Below are 21,468 nucleotides of genomic sequence, written 5' to 3' on the forward strand. Positions count from 1 at the left end.
TAGAGGAGCAAATGCAGCTACACATCAATGGTATTTTGCAGCAGCAGAGCTCAGTGCAAGGACAACTTTCTGGCATAGAAAGCAACCACACAAAAATCATGAGTCTCTTGGAGAGGTCCCTTCTTGACAAGGATAGCATGGATTTCAAAAGCATTGTGCCTGAATTACAAAGTACTAGCAACAAATTGACCGCCGTAGCAGTACAACATACTATAGGTGTCTCCGAAGTTAGATCTATCTCAAACAAGCTCCATGCATTGGTAACGACCCATTGGCCCAAGAAGGAGATTAATGCCGTTGGAGATGTTCCATCCAGTTCAAACCAGGGCAACCCTTGCAAGAAGTGAATTATATAATCGATAGTAATACTCCCTTCTTTCTCATTTATAGGCTTAGCGGATCTATATTTTGGTGGCTTTGGGGATATTGACTACATTTTGGGGGAGGCTTATGTATGTAGTGGATACCAATTTTCTCACGACTCTTGGTTGTCTTCTTTGGATACTACATTATCAGAGGATCTCCAAAATACATACTCACTTCTTTCCCATTTATAGGTTTAGCGGATCTATATTTTGGTGGCTTTGGGGATATTGACTACATTTTGGTGGAGGCTTATGTATGTAGTGGATACCAATTTGCTCACGACTCTTGGTTGTCTTCTTTGGATACTACATTCTCAGAGGATCTCCATAATTGTAGTATTTTTGTTTCCACTGTGTCTTTTGGGTCACACCTCCCGTTCCCTGCCGCCCCTCGCCTCTCTCTCTCTCTCTCTCTCTTCTCAAGTTATGTAGCAGTGAATCTCTCTCTCCCTCTCCCTCTCTCTCTCTCTCTCTCTCTCTCTCTCTCTCTCTCTCTCTCTCTCTCTTCTCAAGTTATGTAGCTGTGAATCTCTCTCTCCCTCTCCCCCCCCCCCCTCTCTCTCTCCTCTCTCTCTCTCTCTCTCTCTCTCTCTCTCTCTCTCTCTCTCTCTCTCTCTCTCTCTCTCTCTCTCACACACACACACACACACACACACACACACACACACACAAAATATTCTAGGTATGTGCAATGTCTGACTTCTTTCTAGGTATGACAAATGTGAAGCACTTCATAAAGCACAAAAAGTGGGAGAGAGATTCTTATATAGGATGCCGTCTCTTTGAATGCATTGATTGCCAGATATGCCCAATTTGGGTAGGGTCAAGAAGCTATGGGCTATTTTTGGCAGATGCAAAGCGAGAGTGTCTGTCCCAATGTAATCACATACACACCATTTCCGATGTGGTATTTGATTTTGATTGCGTAAATAGAACGTACACAACAATCCAAGCCTCAATGCAACTCTACCAACTCAAATGGGGACCTGTCACCATGGTAACTCTTCATAATGAAGCACTTCGGGGCTGATTTGGATGCAGCTTTGAATCCGTCTTGAGCAAAGGTTGCCAATGTTCAATAATGGGCTGACCAATAATGGGTTAACTTGGCACATATGCATCAACTGCGATAATCCGGTTGACGTGCAAACTGGCGCGTTATAACCGTAGTGGAAAATTGCCGACTGAAACTTAGGCCTTAACCGACAATCATCAACGGGCTAATCGGATGGACTCGCTCCCCCAACTATATCCTTAGTAGTAGTTAGATGAGATATAGAGAGACAGATATAGAAGTATATATACATTTACCATGTGGGTTGGCAAGCCTCCTCTCACTGACTCCCTCAAAGAAAGATAGACATAGTTGGGAAATCCTTTCTTCTCCATACTCTCTTTTTAATTCTCTAGATACTAACCTGTATATATCTGTGAGTACTTATAAGAGTTCTTTTTTGGACAGATGGCTATTGTTCCAAAGGTGTTGTCTCCTGAACATACAAGACGTAGTAGGATATGTCAAGCCTCCCGAGCTACGCGACGTGCAGCAGCGCGAGATAGAGTTCGGCGTTCTCTGGGTCAGATTGATGTACCTTGCTTGGAAGATTGACAGCATTTGATAAACGTGAATCGATGCAATGAATTTCATCAGGGAAGGATTGCATTGGATGTAGATAACGAGTCAATTCTCTCGCAAAGTTATGTAGGGATTGAAGTGGAAGACAATTTGGAAGCCAATAACGGAGATGTTCTTGAGGAGCCTATAATTGTCTCCAGAGAGGGAGATTACTCCAAAGTTGAGACACTTTGCCTATCTATCACCTACTTATATTCTAAGACCACTTCCTTGATGCATATCTCTATGTTGTCTATTTCTCATGAAAAGTGTATTCTTCACAACATAGGCAACTTGGATTTTTCATGTTCCTTTTGTGGTGCTTTAGCTTGGAAAACAGAACCAAAGACCATTCGCACATTTGTGGGGAAGAGTTGTTGCAACTCAAGAAATGTTTCTTTGCCGCCATTAAGTGAACCTCCTTTAGAATAAAGGGAATTGATGCACGGAGGTAATTTACTCGAGGAATCATCGAATTGCAAGATTTCCAAAAGCATCTAGTTTGTGTTTGGCAACTTTGAGCATCTATAGAGGAATCTCTCGGCAAAAAAATTATACCTTCAATATCTATCTATTTTATCATGGTCCATTGATGCAGAAGAGAGTGATGCTCAGTTGTATTTTTTTGACACTGAGAATGAGTTGCAAAATAGGATGAGTCATGTTTCTAAACTCAAACTAGATGTTTTGGAAAGCTTGCAATCGATGATGCATCGAGTAAATCCGTATGTTCAAGCTTTTAGGGGGGTTACTACAATGGTCCAAACTTCCAATATTCCGGAGATTAGGATCGTCATTACTGAGAAGCGTACAAATGGCTGGCAATATGTTTCTCCAACAAGTGTGGAAGTTGTTGCAATCATGCCTGGTCAGGGTGAAGAGAGCAACATTGGCCATCATGATATTGTGTTGAATCTTTTGGGTGGTGGTCTAAAAAGAATCTCAAATTGCCATAGGTTATACATGCCTCTATTATATGTGTTGCTATTTCCAAATGGTGAAGAAGGTTGGAATCCTTACATACCCCAAGTGAGCAGAGCGGAAGTAAGCAGAGAGCGAGTAAATGGAACTACAAAGTATATTTCTACAATGGATTTCTACAAGTATAGATTGCAAATTAGAGATGACACGACACAATGTCTTTTACGTGGTGGTAGGCTACTGCAACAATATATTGTTGATGCATATAGTTGTATGGAGGAGTTGAGGCTTTTGTGGGTTTGTAATCATCAAAGTGAACTTCACAGTGAGGTGTTTCAAGGCTTGACAGATATGGTTGGAGCAAGAGATGGAACAAGGGATGATAGAGAACTGTTATTGGGTGCTAATGTTGGAAGAAGGTTTGTGTTGCCTTCTTTGTATGTTGGTGGCCCTCGCTATATGCACCAGCTGTACCAGGATTCCATGGCAATTGTACGCAAGAGAGGAAAACCTAATCTCTTCATTACATTCACATGCAATCTTGGATGGAAGGAGATACAGGATGCATTACTGCCTGGACAGACATCCAATGATCGTCCTGATCTTACTGCCCGTGTTTTCTACCATAAGTTCAAGGATTCGATGGGCTTGCTGATTAAGAGAGCTATTTTTGGTAAGTTCATTGGACACATTTCTGTGATTAAGTTCCAAAAGAGAGGCCTTCCTCATGCTCACATTCTATTGATACTTGCATCTGAGCATAAGCCAACAGAGACATTGCATTATGATAAGATTGTGTGTGAGGAGCTTCTTGATAAAGTAATGTTTCCATAGTTGTATGATGTTATCAATCGGTGTAATGTGCATGGCCCGTGTGGAAACTTGAATAAGAATGCTCCATGTATGAAAGATGGGAAGTGCACGTTTAAATATCCTCGAAGATTCAGTGCATCGACTACTTTGCTCCACTATATCCGCTGTGAAATATCTCTACAAGTATGTGTATAAGGGACATGACAGGGCCACTGTTGTTCTACAAGATAGTGAAGGGCTTCTAAATGAAGTTACAAAATATCTTAATGCTCGATATGTATCAACATCTGAGGCTATCTGGCGTATAATTGGGTTTCACATGCATCAAGAGAAACCTGATATACAACGGCTCAAAGTTCACTTGCCTCATCAAAATCAAGTCATTTTTAGCGACAGAGCGACTGTACAGAGTGTGGTGGAGGGAGAGGTCAGCAAAAAGACAACGCTCACGAAGTGGTTTGTTGCAAATCAACAATATCGAGAGGCCAACGATTTGTTGTACATAGACTTACCAACAAAGTGGGTTTGGAAGCCAGCAAGTAGAACGTGGACTCAAAGACAAATTGGTGACATGATTGGAAGAATGTACCACATTGTTCCCAATGCTGGAGATTTGTACTATTTGTGTATGTTACTCAACATGTGCAAAGGATGTAAGTCTTTTGAGGATATTATAACCTTCAATGGACGAGTATATGACACATTTAAAGAAACATGTAATGCACGAGGATTACTGCAATTTGATGATGAATGGTTTCTTTGTTTGGAAGAAGCTTCTTTTCAACAAACAGGGCAACAATTGCGCCTACTGTTTGTAGTCATTTTGGTTTTTTGTGATCCAATACATCCTGGTGCATTATGGAATCGCTTATGTAAGGAGATTTCTGAGGACCATGTATGTCATATGAGGGTTCGCACAAATGATGCGAATATCTGTGAACACATGGCACAAAACCAAGCTTTGTCAAACTTAGAGACAATGCTTCAACAATATGGAAAGAGGCTCTCGGATTATTCTGGAATGCCCCAGGTGGATCACACCTTGCAAATTATGAGTGAGCATGGAGTTCTTGCTGAAGAGTTCATGTATAACAGAGAGGAACAAAGAGTATTGTCTGCTCAAATGGAATCATCTTTCAATGTTGGGCAAAGGGAAGCTTACAATCGGGTTTTACAAGAAGTGGCATGCGCAGAGGGACTATTTTTTTCTTGGATGGGCCAAGTGGAACGGTAAAGACTTATCTCTACAATGCATTGCTCTTTCGGATATGCGGAGAGTCCAAAGTTGCTTTGGCATGTGCATCGTTCGGGATTGCAGAATAGCTTCTCAACAACGGAAGGACTGCACACTCTAGATTCAAGATCCCTATTGATATAACTTCTGAGTCCACATGTAACATTAAAGTAAACAGCTAGCTTACTGAGCTGTTGCGAATGAGTTCACTGATCATATGGGATTAAGCCCCCATGGCTCATAGGCACGCTTTTGAGGCTCTTGATAAGACACTAAGAGATGTCATGAAAAATGACATGTTGTTTGGTGGAAATTTTCTCCTCCTTGGTGGTGATTTCAGACAGATATTACCTCTTGTGCGTAAAGGGGGAAGAGAAGACATTGTTAATGCATCTTTGTGCCACTCATACTTTCGGCAACGTATAGAAATCATGCATCTAACACAGAAAATGCGAGTGGTCAATTGTTTAAGTAATGTTATTGAAAGAGAGTTTGTGCAATGGACACTTGATATTGGTAATGGCGATGTTTGTGATGGGAACATACTTGATAATGTGGCCCTGCCGGCCTGCATGATGCTACCACAAAATAATTTGCAAGCATTGGTTGCTTGCATATATAGAGACCTTGAAACACAGACTTGCCATGCAACCTTTTTCAAGGATGGAGCAATTTTGGCTCCACGGAACAAGGAGGTGGATACTATAAACAATTTGGGCTTGTAGCAATTTCCTGGTACTTATAAGGAATATGTCAGTGCGGACTTAGTGTGTGAATCAAATTGTGATAGCATTTTATTGACAAGTGAGTTTGTAAATAGTTTAGATCTTGGGGGAGGTTTTTGAGCGCATGTTTTACAATTGAAACAGAATGCTCCAGTTATGTTGCTTCGCAATTTGGATCCAAGAAGTGGTCTTTGTAATGGGACACGCTTGATTTGTAAGCAATTCCACAGCAAAGTGATTGAAGCAGAAATCATTACAGGGTCACATGCAGGAAATGCAGTGTTCATTCCAAGGATTGATTTTCTCATGGGATCTAGAGAAGGTCTCCCTTTTGATTTGAGACGCCACCAATTTCCCCTACGTTGTGCTTTTGGGATGATAATCAACAAGGCGCAAGGCCAAACATTGGGAGTTCTTGGATTGTATCTCCCAACACCTGTTTTCACCCATGGTCAACTTAATGTGGCAATGTCTCGCGTGAGATCCTCTTCTGCCATCAAGGTTGTGGTTGGTGATAGTCACTTATCAAGCATTAGTAGACATGGAGATCAAAGAACATACACTTCTAACATTGTCTACAAAGAGGTTTTGCAATTGACCTGCCCCATGCCACCCCCTTGCCATGGGGTTTAACGTGGCTGGATATGTTTCATCCAATAAAAAAGTACGGTGAGTCTCGCAACTATTTCTTTGTCATTTATAAGCTTAGTATCTTATTATGAAACATGGTGTAGCCTCAAGCAAGGTATATTCGTTGAAACAATTGACTAAGATTTATTAGTGCTGAGAGATTTATGATTCATGTGCTTTTTGATGAATTTCTAATCCTTTATGTATATGTATATGTATGAATGAAGATGGATCCTAACGCCTCTATGACTTACACACTAGGGAGACGACCTCGACACATCCGAGGTAAAATATTGTATATGTGTGTCTGTGACATTTCGATACTTTAAAGAATTTAAATCTCACAGTCAACGATTATGTATTAGATCCACCATTATGGAGGGGTCCACATGGCCACAGCCATGCAGGTGATTCATCTACTCGAGGACTTGGATGTAGCAAGGTAACAATGTTGCTGTTGATATAGTAAAGTAATAGCTTTTGTGTATCAAAATATCTATCTATACTAAGAGCTTTTTGTTTGGCTATAGATCACAATATTACCCAGAATTCTTAATGGTGGGTATATATCATGCTTCATATGATCCGAGCTTGATGTGATACATTCAAGTTGCTATTCAGAGAGGATTCAGAGCACGTGTCACCATTGCAGAGTTAGGAAGAACCCGTCCAATTAATGCTATGTTTGCTCAGAATCTTAGTCTCGGTGCTTGGTTCCTACGTGTTTTTGTGTTAGGATCTCTTCCTCCAGTGATTGGTAGATGTGTTTTACATTGTGGGCCGTGGGTGGTTCGATACCGTAGCAGGGCATGTCGTAGGTTACGCTTTTGAGTATATAAATCTTAAGTCTCTACGCATATTATATTTTTTAACATGGGAAATATCACTTACTCTATATATGTTAGTGCAAAGTTAGTTTGAAAATATGTTGTGATGACTTTTGTTTAGGTTGCTGCATAAAGGTTTTCATGTTGTCCATCTTATAAATTTCAAACACATACAATACCGCTCTCTCTCTCTCTCTCTCTCTCTCTCTCTCTCTTATCAAGCATGAGAGAGAGAGAGAGAGGAAAGGAGAGAGAGAGCTCTGTCTCTCTCTCGAGCTAGAGAAAGAGAGAGAGAGAGAGAGCCCAATACATGGACAACAAAGAGAGAGAGAGAGAGAGAGAGAGAGAGAGAGAGAGAGAGAGAGAGAATCCACCCAGTATGTAGACAAAGAAAAATGCTCAAAAAACACCAAGGTTTAGTGTAATCCCACTTACAAAATTTGAGATTTACCTCTACATTTTAAATTTGAAGGAGGACTGATGAAAGAGTGCCCTATAGCCCTAATGACTGTGAGAGAGAGAGAGAGAGAGGGAGGGAGGGAGGGAGAGAGAGGGGGCACCAGAAGAGGGCGGCTATACTAGATTTCAACTCCTTGGCGGTGTACACACACACACACACACACACACACACACACACACACACAGAAATTTGCCAAGAGCAAAGAGATTGAGGGTAATAGAGGCCATTCTTAACAAGCAAGGGTAAGTTGGGAGAATCAGAGCCCACAAGAATTTAGAGCAGTGCCACAGCCATGCCAGTGCCATTGGGAGAATTTTAATTTGACCTTAAACTGAGAAGATGGCCTCTAAAGATAAGGTTGACACCACTATTCTCCTCTTATTATACACTATTCCCTTGGTATCTGATCCTCTCTCCGCCTGTATAGCCATAGCCTGAAGGCATTGTGCTTCCTTCCACACAGCCTTGCTACATACAGTTGGTTGTTGGGTACTTTTCTCTCCCAAATTGCCACAGATTCTGCAACTCCATCCCCATTATCTAATGTGCTACTACCAGGTACTTTTGCTCCACGGTTGTGACGAGTTGAATCCATTCTTAACAAGCAAGGGTAAGTTGGTACGGTGGTAAGCATGTGATCAAAGCAAGGCGGGGACAGGGTGGTAGCTATGGTGAGTTGCAAATGCGGTAGGTACAGAAAGTGACAAATCTAGAGCATATGAGTAGGCGGATGTTTTCTCAACTAGCAAAGCAAACAGGCACAGAGCAAAACTCAGGCAAGGAGAGCGTGGAGGCAATATAGGTGCGTTTGAGAGGGTGGGCAAGAGATGCTATGATAGTCGGACAACACTAGAGCTTAAGGGTAAGAGGGGCCATGCCGCTTTCGGAGGCGGCGCCGTTTTACTAGTTGCTATAGAGGTGCTAGTAGTTTTGGTTTTTCCAATCTTGTGTTTAGCCAACTACACATGATATAGGATTTGTAATCTATTGGTGATCTTATAATACAATCACTCACAATTGTAAGTTTTAAAAAGAAAAAAAAAAGGATTTTGTATATGGCTGGTCATTTGACGTCCCATATTTTTTCATTACATATGATGTTATACATGGGTTTTTAATCATAAATTACACACCATTTTTGCTTGTAGTATATGAAGAAAAATATTTTTTGAATTTATTGTAGTGTAACCTTGTAAATCTATGTACATATGTTTGTCTACGTAAATCTCTTGAGCTTGCAATCTCTAGAGTACATTCAGGTGTGCTCATTTTTCTTTTAGGATGAATACTGAGGCTTCTATTAGTGTATCGAGTTGGACCTTTTGTGTCACAATCGTGTTGGACCTTTGTGTTTCGCCCATTGTTTGAAAAAAACCTAGGTTTAGTGCAATCGGATGTTCAAAATTTGAAACGGTATCTTCTATTATTATTCCAAGGCAAGAGTTTGGTGAGGCCTACATAAAGGCAAAAGAAAAGAAAAGGAGAATGAGAAGAACCAAATAAATGTAGTACAAACGTTTTTTTTGCATGGAATCAGCGGAGATACCCCACTTTTGATCAAAGTGAAAATGGAGTCGTGGCAGGTATATTTTCTTGGAAAATTACCAAAATACCCCTCTAATTTGTGGAAATTCCCAAAATATCCCTCAAATTTCAAAAATTCCAAAATACCTATGGATGGCATTGTGGCAGGTGTATTTTCTTGGAAAAATTACCAAAATATCCCTCTAATTTTTGGAGATTCCCAAAATATCCCTCTTATTTGTGGAAGATGCCATGCGTCGCGATTCCAGAAGAGAGACGTAGAGAAGATTTTTCTAAGAGCATGGTCACGCGAGGCTTAGTTTTCGGTAATTCGCGACAGCATCTGACCGCGGAAGGTACGGCACCTCAGAGGGCGACGGGAAGCAGCATGTAGTGAGAGGGAGTATGAGGCGCAGACAGGGGAGAGAAAAGGAGAACTCACCGGCACGCAACGAGCTTAGTTTGAAAACTATGCCAAAAAAGACATAGTTACAAATTCTCACAACGCTATGCCAGTGGAAAGCTATGTGCTGTCAGGCTTGGTCGGCGGTTGTTTGTGGAAACTAAGCCTCGCGTGACCATAGCCTAAGTGTAGCTGCAAGGTCTTGCTTCTATGAGTTCTCTCTCTCTCTCTCTCTCTCTCTCTCTCTCTCTCTCTCTCTCTCTCTCTCTCTCTCTCTCTCTCTCTCTCTCTCTCTCTCTCTCATTGCATCTGCAAGTCGGATTGGAGGAGTTGGGGAGTGGGAGAATGTGGTGATGAGCATATGAAGATCTGTGGTGCTGCGGAATTGAACCAGTTTATCAATGGACGGGGCAAGTTGAGAGCGCAGGGGGAAGATCGACTCGCATGCAAAGGAATGCTCTCTCTCTCTCTCTCTCTCTCTCTCTCTCTCTCTCTCTCTCTCTCTCTCTCTCTCTCTCTCTCTCTCTCTCTCTCTCTCTCTCTCTCTCTCTGTTGAGTAGCCTTTCTGTGTGTGTGCAGGCTGGACACATGCAGGAGTGGGAGGGATGGTGTAGGCGAAGACGACAACAAGAGGGGGGGAGGGGACTCTGTAGAGAGGGAAGTGGTAATGCATGTGCATGTGACCCTCCCATCGAACATCTAGAGGGTTCTCTCTGCTCTACAGGCATGCGTCACCGAAATGTTGTTAGGGACAATGGTGGAACACAAAGAGAGTGCAGTTCGTGGTGACGGGGAGAGAGAGAGAGAGAGGGGGAGCGTGCAGGAGACGATTGGATGTCATTTCTTTGGGAAACTGGCAAGCGGGGAAGGAATCTATCCAGATTCCAGCTATTTGAAGATACCTCGGTTGGGAAAGCAAACTAGTCTTGCTTGGTGGGCCTTGCTATATAACATATATAGAATATAACAGGACATGCAAATTGACTTTTAACAACTAACACTGGAGGGAACAAGAGCAAAACTAATTAATTGGGAAGGACGGCATTGCGTGAAATGGATATACACTCCGATGACCAAGCACCCAACAATAATATAGAAGTGAGGACAAAAGGAGTGTATATTCACTACTATGATACACCACATGCATTCACTACTTGTGTATTCACTACTGTAATAAATCACATACATTTGGCAAGCAGACCGTATGCAAAAATTTGTGTGTAACTCACTTGCAGATGTTGGTCGACATTGAGGGTATAGTTCTGAAAATGAGATCCAAATAAACCACAACAAAGGAAGTAATGCGGAAAATTCTAAAACAAGCAAGTAGCATGAATGAATTACAACAATAAATGAGGTACTTTACTCACTTGCAATGTTGTACTCCTGTTTTTTTATTGTCCAATCAACAGGCCGATATGTGAGTCAAGCTACAACAAAAGTAATGTGAATAGTTAAACATAATGTCTTGCAATGAAACGTCACACTGAAAGTGCAAAGTATATTGTGCACGCCATACAGAGGTGCCATACAAAGGTATGGTGGAGAGCTGGCACTGTGGTCTCTCCAAAAAATTATAAGAAACGGAAGCCGTGCCCTGCCCTGTAGCGTTTATGTGTTGCGCCAAGCAAACGCATGCGCATGAAAATTTGGATGCAAATAATGGACCTTGCAATGTTGTCGAGCTCGAGTCCTGCTTGTGCAATTGGAACGTGCAGTGTTGTGAATACATGTCCTCCCTGCCATACACAAAACATGCAAATGTAACTTTATGCTCTATGTCGTATGATCAATATTACCTTCTCTCTCTCTCTCTCTCTCTCTCTCTCTCTCTCTCTCTCTCTCTCTCTCTCTCTCTCTCTCTCTCTCTCTCTCTCTCTCTCTCTCTATATATATATATATATATATATATATATATATATATATATATATATATATGAGTTGTAAGCTGCTACGGTCAGCAATTATGTATTCTTGCCTCGTTGTTGCTGACTAACCTACGTTATGTATCAATACCAAATTGATACATGTTTGCATTTGAAACCCTCTAAACTTGATTTGATAACTGTTGCGTACATGGACGTTTGCTCATAGGATCTGCCACCGAATCGTGGTTATTGGCAAGAAGGGAGCTCTGAAACAATAAATATTATGCGTTCATATCCACATGACTGGCATCACCTGCTTCATATGAATCTGCTAAAGAAAAACGCTACAGAATATTGTTGTTGCTAATCTCAACTGCGGCAGCATTGGCTGCCACATGCACGCGGTTTAGAAAGAGAATCTATTTACAAGCCACAATATTGGTCGTATTGTCTGTAAAATTTCTACTATCCCACCCAGATGTTGAATGGCCAGCAGTGAACTACTGTTAGAGGCTAATAGGTGCTGACATATTGGTATGCCTCGTCGGAAATGCCATTACTCTGTAGTTCTTGTTCTTTGGCTTCTCCAACATCAAAGCTCTTTGTGTGGTGAGGGCGAGCTTTTTGAAATGGGGCCTCTAAACCCAAACCAATGGGCCTACCCTCACAAAATGTTCGTAAAGAGGTACGCCACTACTTGGGGCACCACCTTCTTTTGGGAGTGGAGAAGGAAACCAATCAAAAAAATAACACTTTCACTCACCCACCCAAGCAACACACTTTGAAAACCCCCTTACTCTATATACACTTTGGACACTTGAACACCCATCAACGATTATGCAACCCAATGCCATGCATCAAAATGAAATATGCAATTTGTGGAATAGCATTCACCTTCTCCCCATAAGAATACCCATAATACATCCAAACTCTTCCTCTCTCAAGCACTCATCAAAAAAATCATGCGCACAAGACTTGCCTCTCAAACACACAAGAGAATCACTTACATCAAACTAACACACTTTGCATAGAGAGCTCATCTCCATCTATGCAATGCCGTGACACAAATAAAATCACCATGAGAGGTAGCCACATGCATATGTGATGAAGCAAAAGAGAGTTGGAGTGAGAAATTTCTTTAGACCAATTGAATAAGTGTGGAGAAACAAACCAATGGTAAATTGAGAATAGAACACTTACTTGATTTCTCGCACACCTTTTAAGGGGAGGACATACGCTGGCTAACCATCACGAATTGCGACACTTGAAAGTTTTTGAAGATGATTTCATGATCATTAACATAACCATGAGAGATATCATGATGTATTTACAAGTTATTGAGGTGCTACAAATGATTTATTGGGTTGATAGAGTAAGAGATTGTAGAATGGAGAGAGTGGAGAATAGAGTTGCACTTCCTCCAAAGAGGAGGGTTAGGAGGGAGGATGTGAAAGAGGGAGAGTTGGGTTTTTCTCTACTATTGATCAAGAAACAACATGAAGTTGAAAATATAGGTGTGTGTGTCCTTGAGTCTCTCCAAGGGGGGCTATTTATAGTTGTGTAGGAGTGGGATTATGCTACACTTAAATAGAGTAAGTGATTAGACCTAATTAAGTGTCCTTTGACCACTCATTGAATATTGGACATAAAAGGGACTATTTATTCACCAAAAATATCATTTTAGACCGTGAAAGCTCCATAGGGGTGCATAATGTAGGTGGGCCCCACCATGAGGCCCTACGGGTGGCTCCTGCGGGGTATCTCAACTTGTCTGTCTTGGCATTTAGAAAGCATCTTTAGGTTGGTCCCATCACATCCAAGTGACCTTGAACACTTATTGCTCTTCTAGAAAATGATTAGGGGAAAAATAAGATCTCACTCTCTTGATTTACTTGATTTACAGTTCCCTTTTGCTGCGAATCTGACAGATTTACACTATTTTGACCATAACTTTTTACCTGTAGCTCGGAATGACATGCTTCAAAAGGAAAAATTGACCTTCTCAACATGTTTGATATGAATTTGGACTATTCTTCACGCCCATGCACCAAGGAATTCGGTTTGGAAGGTCCACACTAGGCTAGGGAACCTTTTGCTTCAAAGTCTTCTTGTATGGGCCCTTTGCTTGTATGCATCCAAGGGGAATCATGCTTTTTCAAAAGGCTATGATGCTTAAACAAATAGAGGAGGGCCCAATATTATTTGCTTGTGAAAAGAATATACAATTGGAGTCTTTTTGAAAGGAGAGAAACTATATGTATATTCTTAAGAGATATTGGGCCACCTATGTAGGGGGCATAGAAGACTTGTAGAGAGGGACCATAATCTTTGGTAAAGACAAGTGGAGAGTTGATTTCCATGGGAAATTTATCTATAAGGGGTGGAAGATGGATATATTATTTTTCTACTACTAATTCACAAGAGGTAAGAAAGTTTGGGGGTATATAGTTGGTTATTGTATGCTTATTCTATTTACAAAGCAAAAAAGAAAAGGGTGGTAATATAAATATATGACTAAGGTGACATTTTTGGGAAGAGTATAATGTATGTGTTGCCACAAACGTTAAACGAAGAGTGGGAATTTACTCTAGATAACTTAATAGCATAGAAAAATATATACACATATGAGGAAGAGGACGTTGAGTAGGCTGACAAATGTTGCAAAAAGATGGTTACCATTTTATGCCACTCATATTAGCCCTCCCCCAAGCCTAGAGATATTCATATCTTTAGGAGGACGGTGTTGCTTCTTTTCTTCTTTTTTTCTCTTTTTTTTTCGTCATTTTTCCTTTTCCACTTTTTTTTTTTTCAATAGGAGGAGTGTCATGCACTCTTTTACTCCATTAGACCTGCTTTTCATTACCTCAATCCCATAAATCGGAGATGGGAGGGTTGCCTTAGGTATGTTCAGATTCCAAGTCTGGTTCTTCTTTGCACATCAAAGCTTTAAAAATAGGTGGAGCATTTGCCAAGCCGAAGGGAGCCATGCCAATTTGGAGCTTAGACGATGTAGGCAGATGACTGCCTATCAACGGATTGATACGTTGAAAGTAGGGCTTTAATCTCGATCCATTGACTCTGGTCTTGTGGAGTTTTCCTGATAAATCTGCTAATCTGTAACTACCATTCCCAAACTTTGTTTTTATCATGAAAGGTCCCTCCCATCTTTGCAAAAACTTTTTGTCAAGTCGAGTATCAAGTCGGTTATCATAGCGAAGAACCAACATACCTTCCTTCAATCCTTTCCCCTTGAGGTTCTTGTTGATTTTATCCCTTTGGCTTGTCGCTTTGGTGATGTAGTGATCAATGGACTCTTCTCTATCTAGCTCAAGTCGTTGGAGATCTAAGATCCTTTCATGTAGAGCCTCCTTTGGTTTTTTTGCCAATCTTGCAAGAACGCGCAATCTTGAGAGCTCTACCTCAATGGGGAGAAGTGCTTCCTGTCCATAAACTAGATGAAAAGGGGTGAATTGGGTAGATACCTTGAAAGATGTCCTATACGCCCAAAGAGCAGCCGTCAAATGGCGATCCCAATCATTAGGCCGGTCCACAACCTGTTTAGAAATGATCTTACATATCATTTCATTCACTTTTTCCACCAATCCATTGCATTGAGGATAGTAGGGTGTGGAATGCAGGTGTTTCACTTTTAACCTCCTCAAGAGATCATTCAGAAGGTCAGCCCTAAAACCCGGGCCTCGATCTGATAAGATTTCTAGGGGTGTTCCAAACCTACTACAAATATGATCAAAAATAAACTTTGATACCTCTTCAGCTGTGATTCGGGTTGTGCTTGTTGCTTCCGCCCATCGTGTCATGTAGTCAACACCCATGATGATGAAAACCTTCCCTGTAGAAGTACGAGGTAGGGGACCTATTGCATCCACACCCCACTTTTCAAAAGGTCCATAAGATATTATTGGGACTCGAGGCTCATATGTTAGTCGTCTATCCCCAGCAATTTGGCATGGCTTACATGCTTTACACCAATATTGGACATCACGATGTAAGCTCGGCCAAATAAACCCTGCTTGTAAAATCTTCTTACTTGTAATATCTTGAGAAAAGTGACCACCACAGACATCATCATGACATGAAAGAAGAATTTTCTCTATCTCTTGCACACCTGGTACTCTCCTCAAGACCAAATCTTTCCCTTTGTGATATAAATCATCCCCGATCAACTGGTAAGGTGTGGCCTTCTTAACTAGTCTATGTCTTTGCACCTTGTCTAAGTGTTTGGGACACTCACCTGCTTGTAGAAAGAAGATAATGTCTTTTAGCTCCTCTTGACCTTGATATTTGGGTTCATATAGTTTCACACCTCCTACCGCCATTTGAAGCTTTTCATTTGCGAGTAAGTCTGCTTCCTTGTTATGAGTTCTCACAATGTGTTGTACCTGTGTTGCTTTAAAACCCTTCATCAAAGCTCTTACACTACTAAGCCACTCAAACAATGTACGATTCTTGCACCTCCAAGTCCCTCATATTTTCCTGACCACTAGCAAAGAATCACCTTTTATAATAAGTCTTTGTATGCCTAATTCTTTGCATTCTTCTAACCCAAGGGTTAGAGCAGCATACTCAGCCTCATTGTTAGAGTGAACATTGGGTAGAGTGATACCTTTTCTAACCATTACCTCCTTTTGTGGGTTTAAAATGAGGATCCCCCCTGCTGCTTTGTCTTGTTGGCGTTGATAGGCTCCGTCAAAGTATAAAGTATGGGCATTATCAATCTCCTTCACTTTGAACTGTTTTGAGCCTTCCTCTCTTTGTAGTCGTGATCCTTCCCTTTCTCTCACTTTGTAGGTGAGAATGTCTGCAAGTCCTGCTCTTGTGCTATCTTCTACAAGGAAAGTGTATTCAAATTCTTGGAGTTCAAGCACCCACTTTGCTATTCTAGATGAGAGGCTCATGTGTTGTACTACATATGGTAGATTGTGCTCTAAGGTGAGAAAAACAAATGGCACGGGGAGAAGATACGATCGAAACTTCCTTACCGCAAACAAGATTGCAAAGACCACTTTCTCCATTTCAGTGTATCCCTTCTCGGCTGGAGTCATCACCTTGCTTGCAAAATAGATCGGCCTCAGTATGATGTTTTAGGATCTTTTTGCATCAAAACAACACCAATTGCTTCGAAACCTACACTTGGAGTGACATAGTAAGTCTCCTTTGGATCTGGTGGCATTAGGATTGGGAGAGAGCTAAGAATGCCCTTCACTTCCTCAAAACATTTTGCATATTCCCTCCCCCATTCAAATGTAGATTGGCTTGCCAACCTATGCAAAGGGGCGATGGCTTCTGCTAGGAGATGGATGAAGCGAGACATGTACCTCACTTTGTGGTTGAAGGTCATTAGCTCCTTTGTTGTTGTTGGTGGAGATAATGACAAAAGGGCCTCTACTTTAGAGGGATCCACTTGAATTCCTTGTGAAGAAACCACATGGCCTAGCAAAACCACCTGAGATTCACCGATATGACACTTCTCTGGGTTGAGTTGTCCCCCAAATTGATGGAGCCTCTTAAGCCCCTCTTCAACCTTTTGGCAATGAAGTGATCTACAACTATAAATACAGAAATCATCCATAAAGACTCTTATAGATTTTCCAAAGAATGGCTGAAATACAAATATTGTGAATCTCATGAAGGTGCTAGGAGCATTGGTGAGCCCAAAAGGCATTACTCTGAATGCAAAACATCCCCAAGGTGTGATGAAGGTGGGTTTTGGTTGGTCCTCTTCTGCTATTCTAATTTGAAAATATCCTGAATACCCATCACACACAGTGTAGCATTCGTGACCTGCTACTTCATTCAAAATTTCATCTTGGAAAGGGAGAGGGAAGTGGTCCCTCTTTGTCGCAGCGTTGAGGGGTTTGTAATCCACGCAGACCCTCCACTTACCATTCTTCTTGGGAGTGACTACAATAGGTGATACCCATTCGGAGTTGGATACTGAATAGATGAAGCCAGCCTTCAAGAGTCGATTCACTTCCTATAGGAGAGCCTTTTGTTGCACAAATCCTAGTCGCCTTAACTTTTGAGCCACGGGTTTGGTCCCTGGTTTCAATTCAATTCGATGCTCAATTACATCTACACCTCTTATTTGTGAGTAGTCAGTGATAAACAAATTGGGATACCTCCTTAACATATTGATGTAGGACCTCTTCTCCTCACAAGTAAGATCTTTTGCAAGCATCTTCTCAAATCCTTCTTCAAGGTGGTGGCATCTTTCATCCCCTCGTGTGTGATTGTCTGTTGGCTTTTCTTCTACTGGAACATCTTGAGTGTTGGCGTTGAATACAATTCTCATTACCTCCAAAGAAGACTCCTCTTCACTGGTTGATGCACTAGTTGATGCTTCCTCATCACTTGAGTAGGGACTCTCCTCCTCGCTCTCTTCATCTGCCGTGGTTTCATAGTTGATATCTAGTTGCTTTCCTTCTCGCCAATCATACACCACCGGTTGACCCTTCTTAAGAATCAAACGACCACTTCCCCATTTTTTATCATCATTCACAGCAATGAGCCAAGGCCTCCCTAGGATGATGGGATAGCCCTCCCCCTTAGCTGGCATGACATACATATCCACTCGTGCATCTATGTTACATACAGAGACTTTTACATTTTCAATGATCCCCAAACACTTCACACTTGAGTTGTTGGCTAGCCTAGCTTGACAATTAGAGGACTTTGTAATTTCAAGCCCTAACTTGTTCATTGATTTTTCCGTGATCACACACATTTGAGCTCCACCATCAGCATATACATTAGACACTTTTTTACCCCTTATGTAAGCATCCACAATGGGTTCCACATCTTTTTGTAGCTTTGAGGCCACAACCTTAATGGAAAGATTTGCTTTCTTTTTTGGAATTCTTGTACTTACCAACTTTGGCCATTGCCTTCTTACTTTGGCTGATAGGTGTAGAAGTTGAGGCCATGTAATGTTTGGCTTTTGGGTTTGTAAATCCTCCAAGATGTTGTAGGGCTCTAGCTCCTTTCCCAATGGGAAGTCGTTGATACCAATTTCCCTTCGCCTTGATCTTTTCTTCCTGCTACTTTCAGCTTCTTCCATCTTTGACTTCTTCTTCTTGTCCCTTCTGGCTGAATTTGTTCCTTCACTTCTCATGTCTTCATCCTTATCATGTGCTCTTGTGCGTTTTTCTGCCGGCATAACATCAAAGTTTAGAGTATGCTCATCTATTACCTCTTCTAGCTTGATGATGTTGACTCCTCTTTCTTCCTCCTCATGTGGGACGGGAGGTATATTTACTGGTGATGGTGGTCGTCGAAGGATTTGTGAGCCTTGAGCTTGTTCTTGTTGCACAGTGAGAGGAGGCGGTCTCGGGGGATATATGTCTCCCGGAAGTGGCCTTGGATGTGGACAATTGTACATGCCATGGCCCATTTCATTGCAATTCCAACATCGCAACTCTTGAGCTTGTCTTCGTTGATTGCGATTCCCTTCTCTTGGTTGTCGTTGTTGAGGTAGGCCTTGTACTAGATTCAGAGTGAGGTTCTCAAGCTGTTGAGTTAGCCTTTGTAAACCCTCTTGTTGAGAGTTATCTCCTATTTGTGAAGATTGTGCAAGAGGGGCCCTAATTGGTGCTTCCATGGTTTGTGAAGACTCCCTCTCACTCACTTCATTCAAACCTCTTCCTCTATGTGCTAGGAAGTGTAGTTTTCTAAACTTGATGATGGCTACCTCACGTTCTTCTTCGAAGGTGGATGGGAATTTTAGCTCTACTTTAGCCTTTAAAAGTGGATACAAGCCAACCATGAATCTCTCTTTTTTTAGAAAGTTAGGTGCACCACTATGATTTTCTAATGTAGCCTCCCACCTACCCCATAGATTGACAAAGGTTGCTTCATAAGAGGGATAGTCTTCAAGTGATACCTGCTTATGCACAATAAGACATTTCCATAGTCCTTCAAAAGTATCACCTTGCCCGAACTTTGAGAGGAAGCTTGCTCGCAATCTCTCCCAATTGGACTTGATTTGGGGTTGCAAGGTCTCATACCATGCTTTAACTTCTTCTTTTAGAACCAACGGGAAGGCTCGTAGCTTTACTTCCTCTTCATCTCTCCCGGATATGAGATGTGCCATCTCCAAGTTGTCAAGAAACTCTTGCGCATCTTCCCCACTTCTTGCATAGAACGTGGGAAAAGAACTTGACATTTTGTTTAGACTTTTTTAAATCTCTTTTTTTAAAGAAACTTTTCTCTTACAGGCCGCACAAGATTATTGACACTATAAATCTGATTACATTAGAATGAAGATGTACACATCCATTGTTAATTCGTACTTTATCATAGGTAGAATAAATGGATTAATTGAAGCATTGATTTCATTGAGGCGAGTGGATCCAAATATCCTCCTTATGATAGACTGAAACCTAAACTTAGTTGCAATGATTATATGAATGGATTGCCGAGCAATAGGCCTAAAAGGTTCATTATTTTGATCGTGATTCATGTGCTACTCCTCGTTGTTGGTTTGAAGACCTCGTTCCTTCATATGGCCCTTGAGCACCCCTTCACCACTCCTTGTTCCTGCCTTTAAAACAAAATGAAAACGTGAACATCAAAAGAAGTTTCATAATTGATGATTGGAAGTATAATTGGATTGGGTGATGCCAATATTTCTCTAAGTCTTTCTGCACCAAACATAAAAACAATGCGTTGCTCGAAAAAGACTTTTCTATTTATGTGAACATTTACTCTAATGTGTTGTGCAAAATGAAATGGATAGATGGGAACTCCATTGTTCATCACTAAAGAATTTGAAGGTAACTTGGAAATATGTTCCTCAGTGGGGGCACCACTTTATGAGGGCGAGCTTTTTGAAATGGGGCCTCTAAACCCAAACCAATGGGCCTACCCTCACAAAATGTTCGTAAAGAGGTACGCACACTACTTGGGGCACCACCTTCTTTTGGGAGTGGAGAAGGAAACCAATCAAAAAAATAACACTTGCACTCACCCACCCAAGCAACACACTTTGAAAACCCCCTTACTCTATATACACTTTGGACACTTGAACACCCATCAACGATTATGCAACCCAATGCCGTGCATCAAAATGAAATATGCAATTTGTGGAATAGCATTCACCTTCTCCCCATAAGAATACCCATAATACATCCAAACTCTTCCTCTCTCAAGCACTCATCAAAAAAATCATGCGCGCAAGACTTGCCTCTCAAACACACAAGAGAATCACTTACATCAAACTAACACACTTTGCATAGAGAGCTCATCTCCATCTATGCAATGCCGTGACATAAATAAAATCACCATGAGAGGTAGCCACATGCATATGTAATGAAGCAAAAGAGAGTTGGAGTGAGAAATTTCTTTAGACCAATTGAATAAGTGTGGAGAAACAAACCAATGGTAAATTGAGAATAGAACACTTACTTGATTTCTCGCACACCTTTTAAGGGGAGGACATACGCTGGCTAACCATCACGAATTGCGACACTTGAAAGTTTTTGAAGATGATTTCATGATCATTAACATAACCATGAGAGAGATCATGATGTATTTACAAGTTATTGAGGTGCTACAAATGATTTATTGGGTTGATAGAGTAAGAGATTGTAGAATGGAGAGAGTGGAGAATAGAGTTGCACTTCCTCCAAAGAGGAGGGTTAGGAGGGAGGATGTGAAAGAGGGAGAGTTCGGGTTTTCTCTACTATTGATCAAGAAACAACATGAAGTTGAAAATATAGGTGTGTGTGTCCTTGAGTCTCTCCAAGGGGGGCTATTTATAGTTGTGTAGGAGTGGGATTATGCTACACTTAATTAGAGTAAGTGATTAGACCTAATTAAGTGTCCTTTGACCACTCATTGAATATTGGACATAAAAGGGACTATTTATTCACCAAAAATATCATTTTAGACCGTGAAGGCTCCATAGGGGTGCATAATGTAGGTGGGCCCCACCATGAGGCCCTACGGGTGGCTCCTGCGGGGTATCTCAACTTGTCTGTCTTGGCATTTAGAAAGCATCTTTAGGTTGGTCCCATCACATCCAAGTGACCTTGAACACTTATTCCTCTTCTAGAAAATGAGTAG

At 41.3% G+C, this 21,468-nt stretch overlaps 3 protein-coding genes across 3 annotated transcripts; all 3 read left to right on the plus strand.

Moving 5' to 3' along the window:
* Nucleotides 1-2,736: 2,736 nt before the first annotated feature.
* LOC147459969 (uncharacterized) lies at nt 2,737-3,735 on the plus strand. Its single transcript, XM_086511659.1, has one exon. It carries the CDS (start codon nt 2,737-2,739, stop codon nt 3,733-3,735), a length of 999 nt encoding a protein of 332 aa, XP_086367785.1.
* A 76-nt stretch (nt 3,736-3,811) lies between these two features.
* On the plus strand, nt 3,812-4,948 carry LOC147459970 (uncharacterized). The gene has a single exon (XM_086511660.1). The coding sequence runs from the start codon at nt 3,812-3,814 to the stop codon at nt 4,946-4,948; it is 1,137 nt and encodes a 378-aa protein (XP_086367786.1).
* A 233-nt stretch (nt 4,949-5,181) lies between these two features.
* Nucleotides 5,182-5,673, plus strand: LOC147459971 (uncharacterized). Its single transcript, XM_086511661.1, has one exon. It carries the CDS (start codon nt 5,182-5,184, stop codon nt 5,671-5,673), a length of 492 nt encoding a protein of 163 aa, XP_086367787.1.
* Nucleotides 5,674-21,468: the final 15,795 nt, after the last annotated feature.

Source organism: Adiantum capillus-veneris, chromosome 4, assembly GCF_014529385.1.
Source record: "Adiantum capillus-veneris isolate H3 chromosome 4, ASM1452938v2, whole genome shotgun sequence".
Taxonomy (NCBI): Eukaryota; Viridiplantae; Streptophyta; class Polypodiopsida; order Polypodiales; family Pteridaceae; genus Adiantum; species Adiantum capillus-veneris.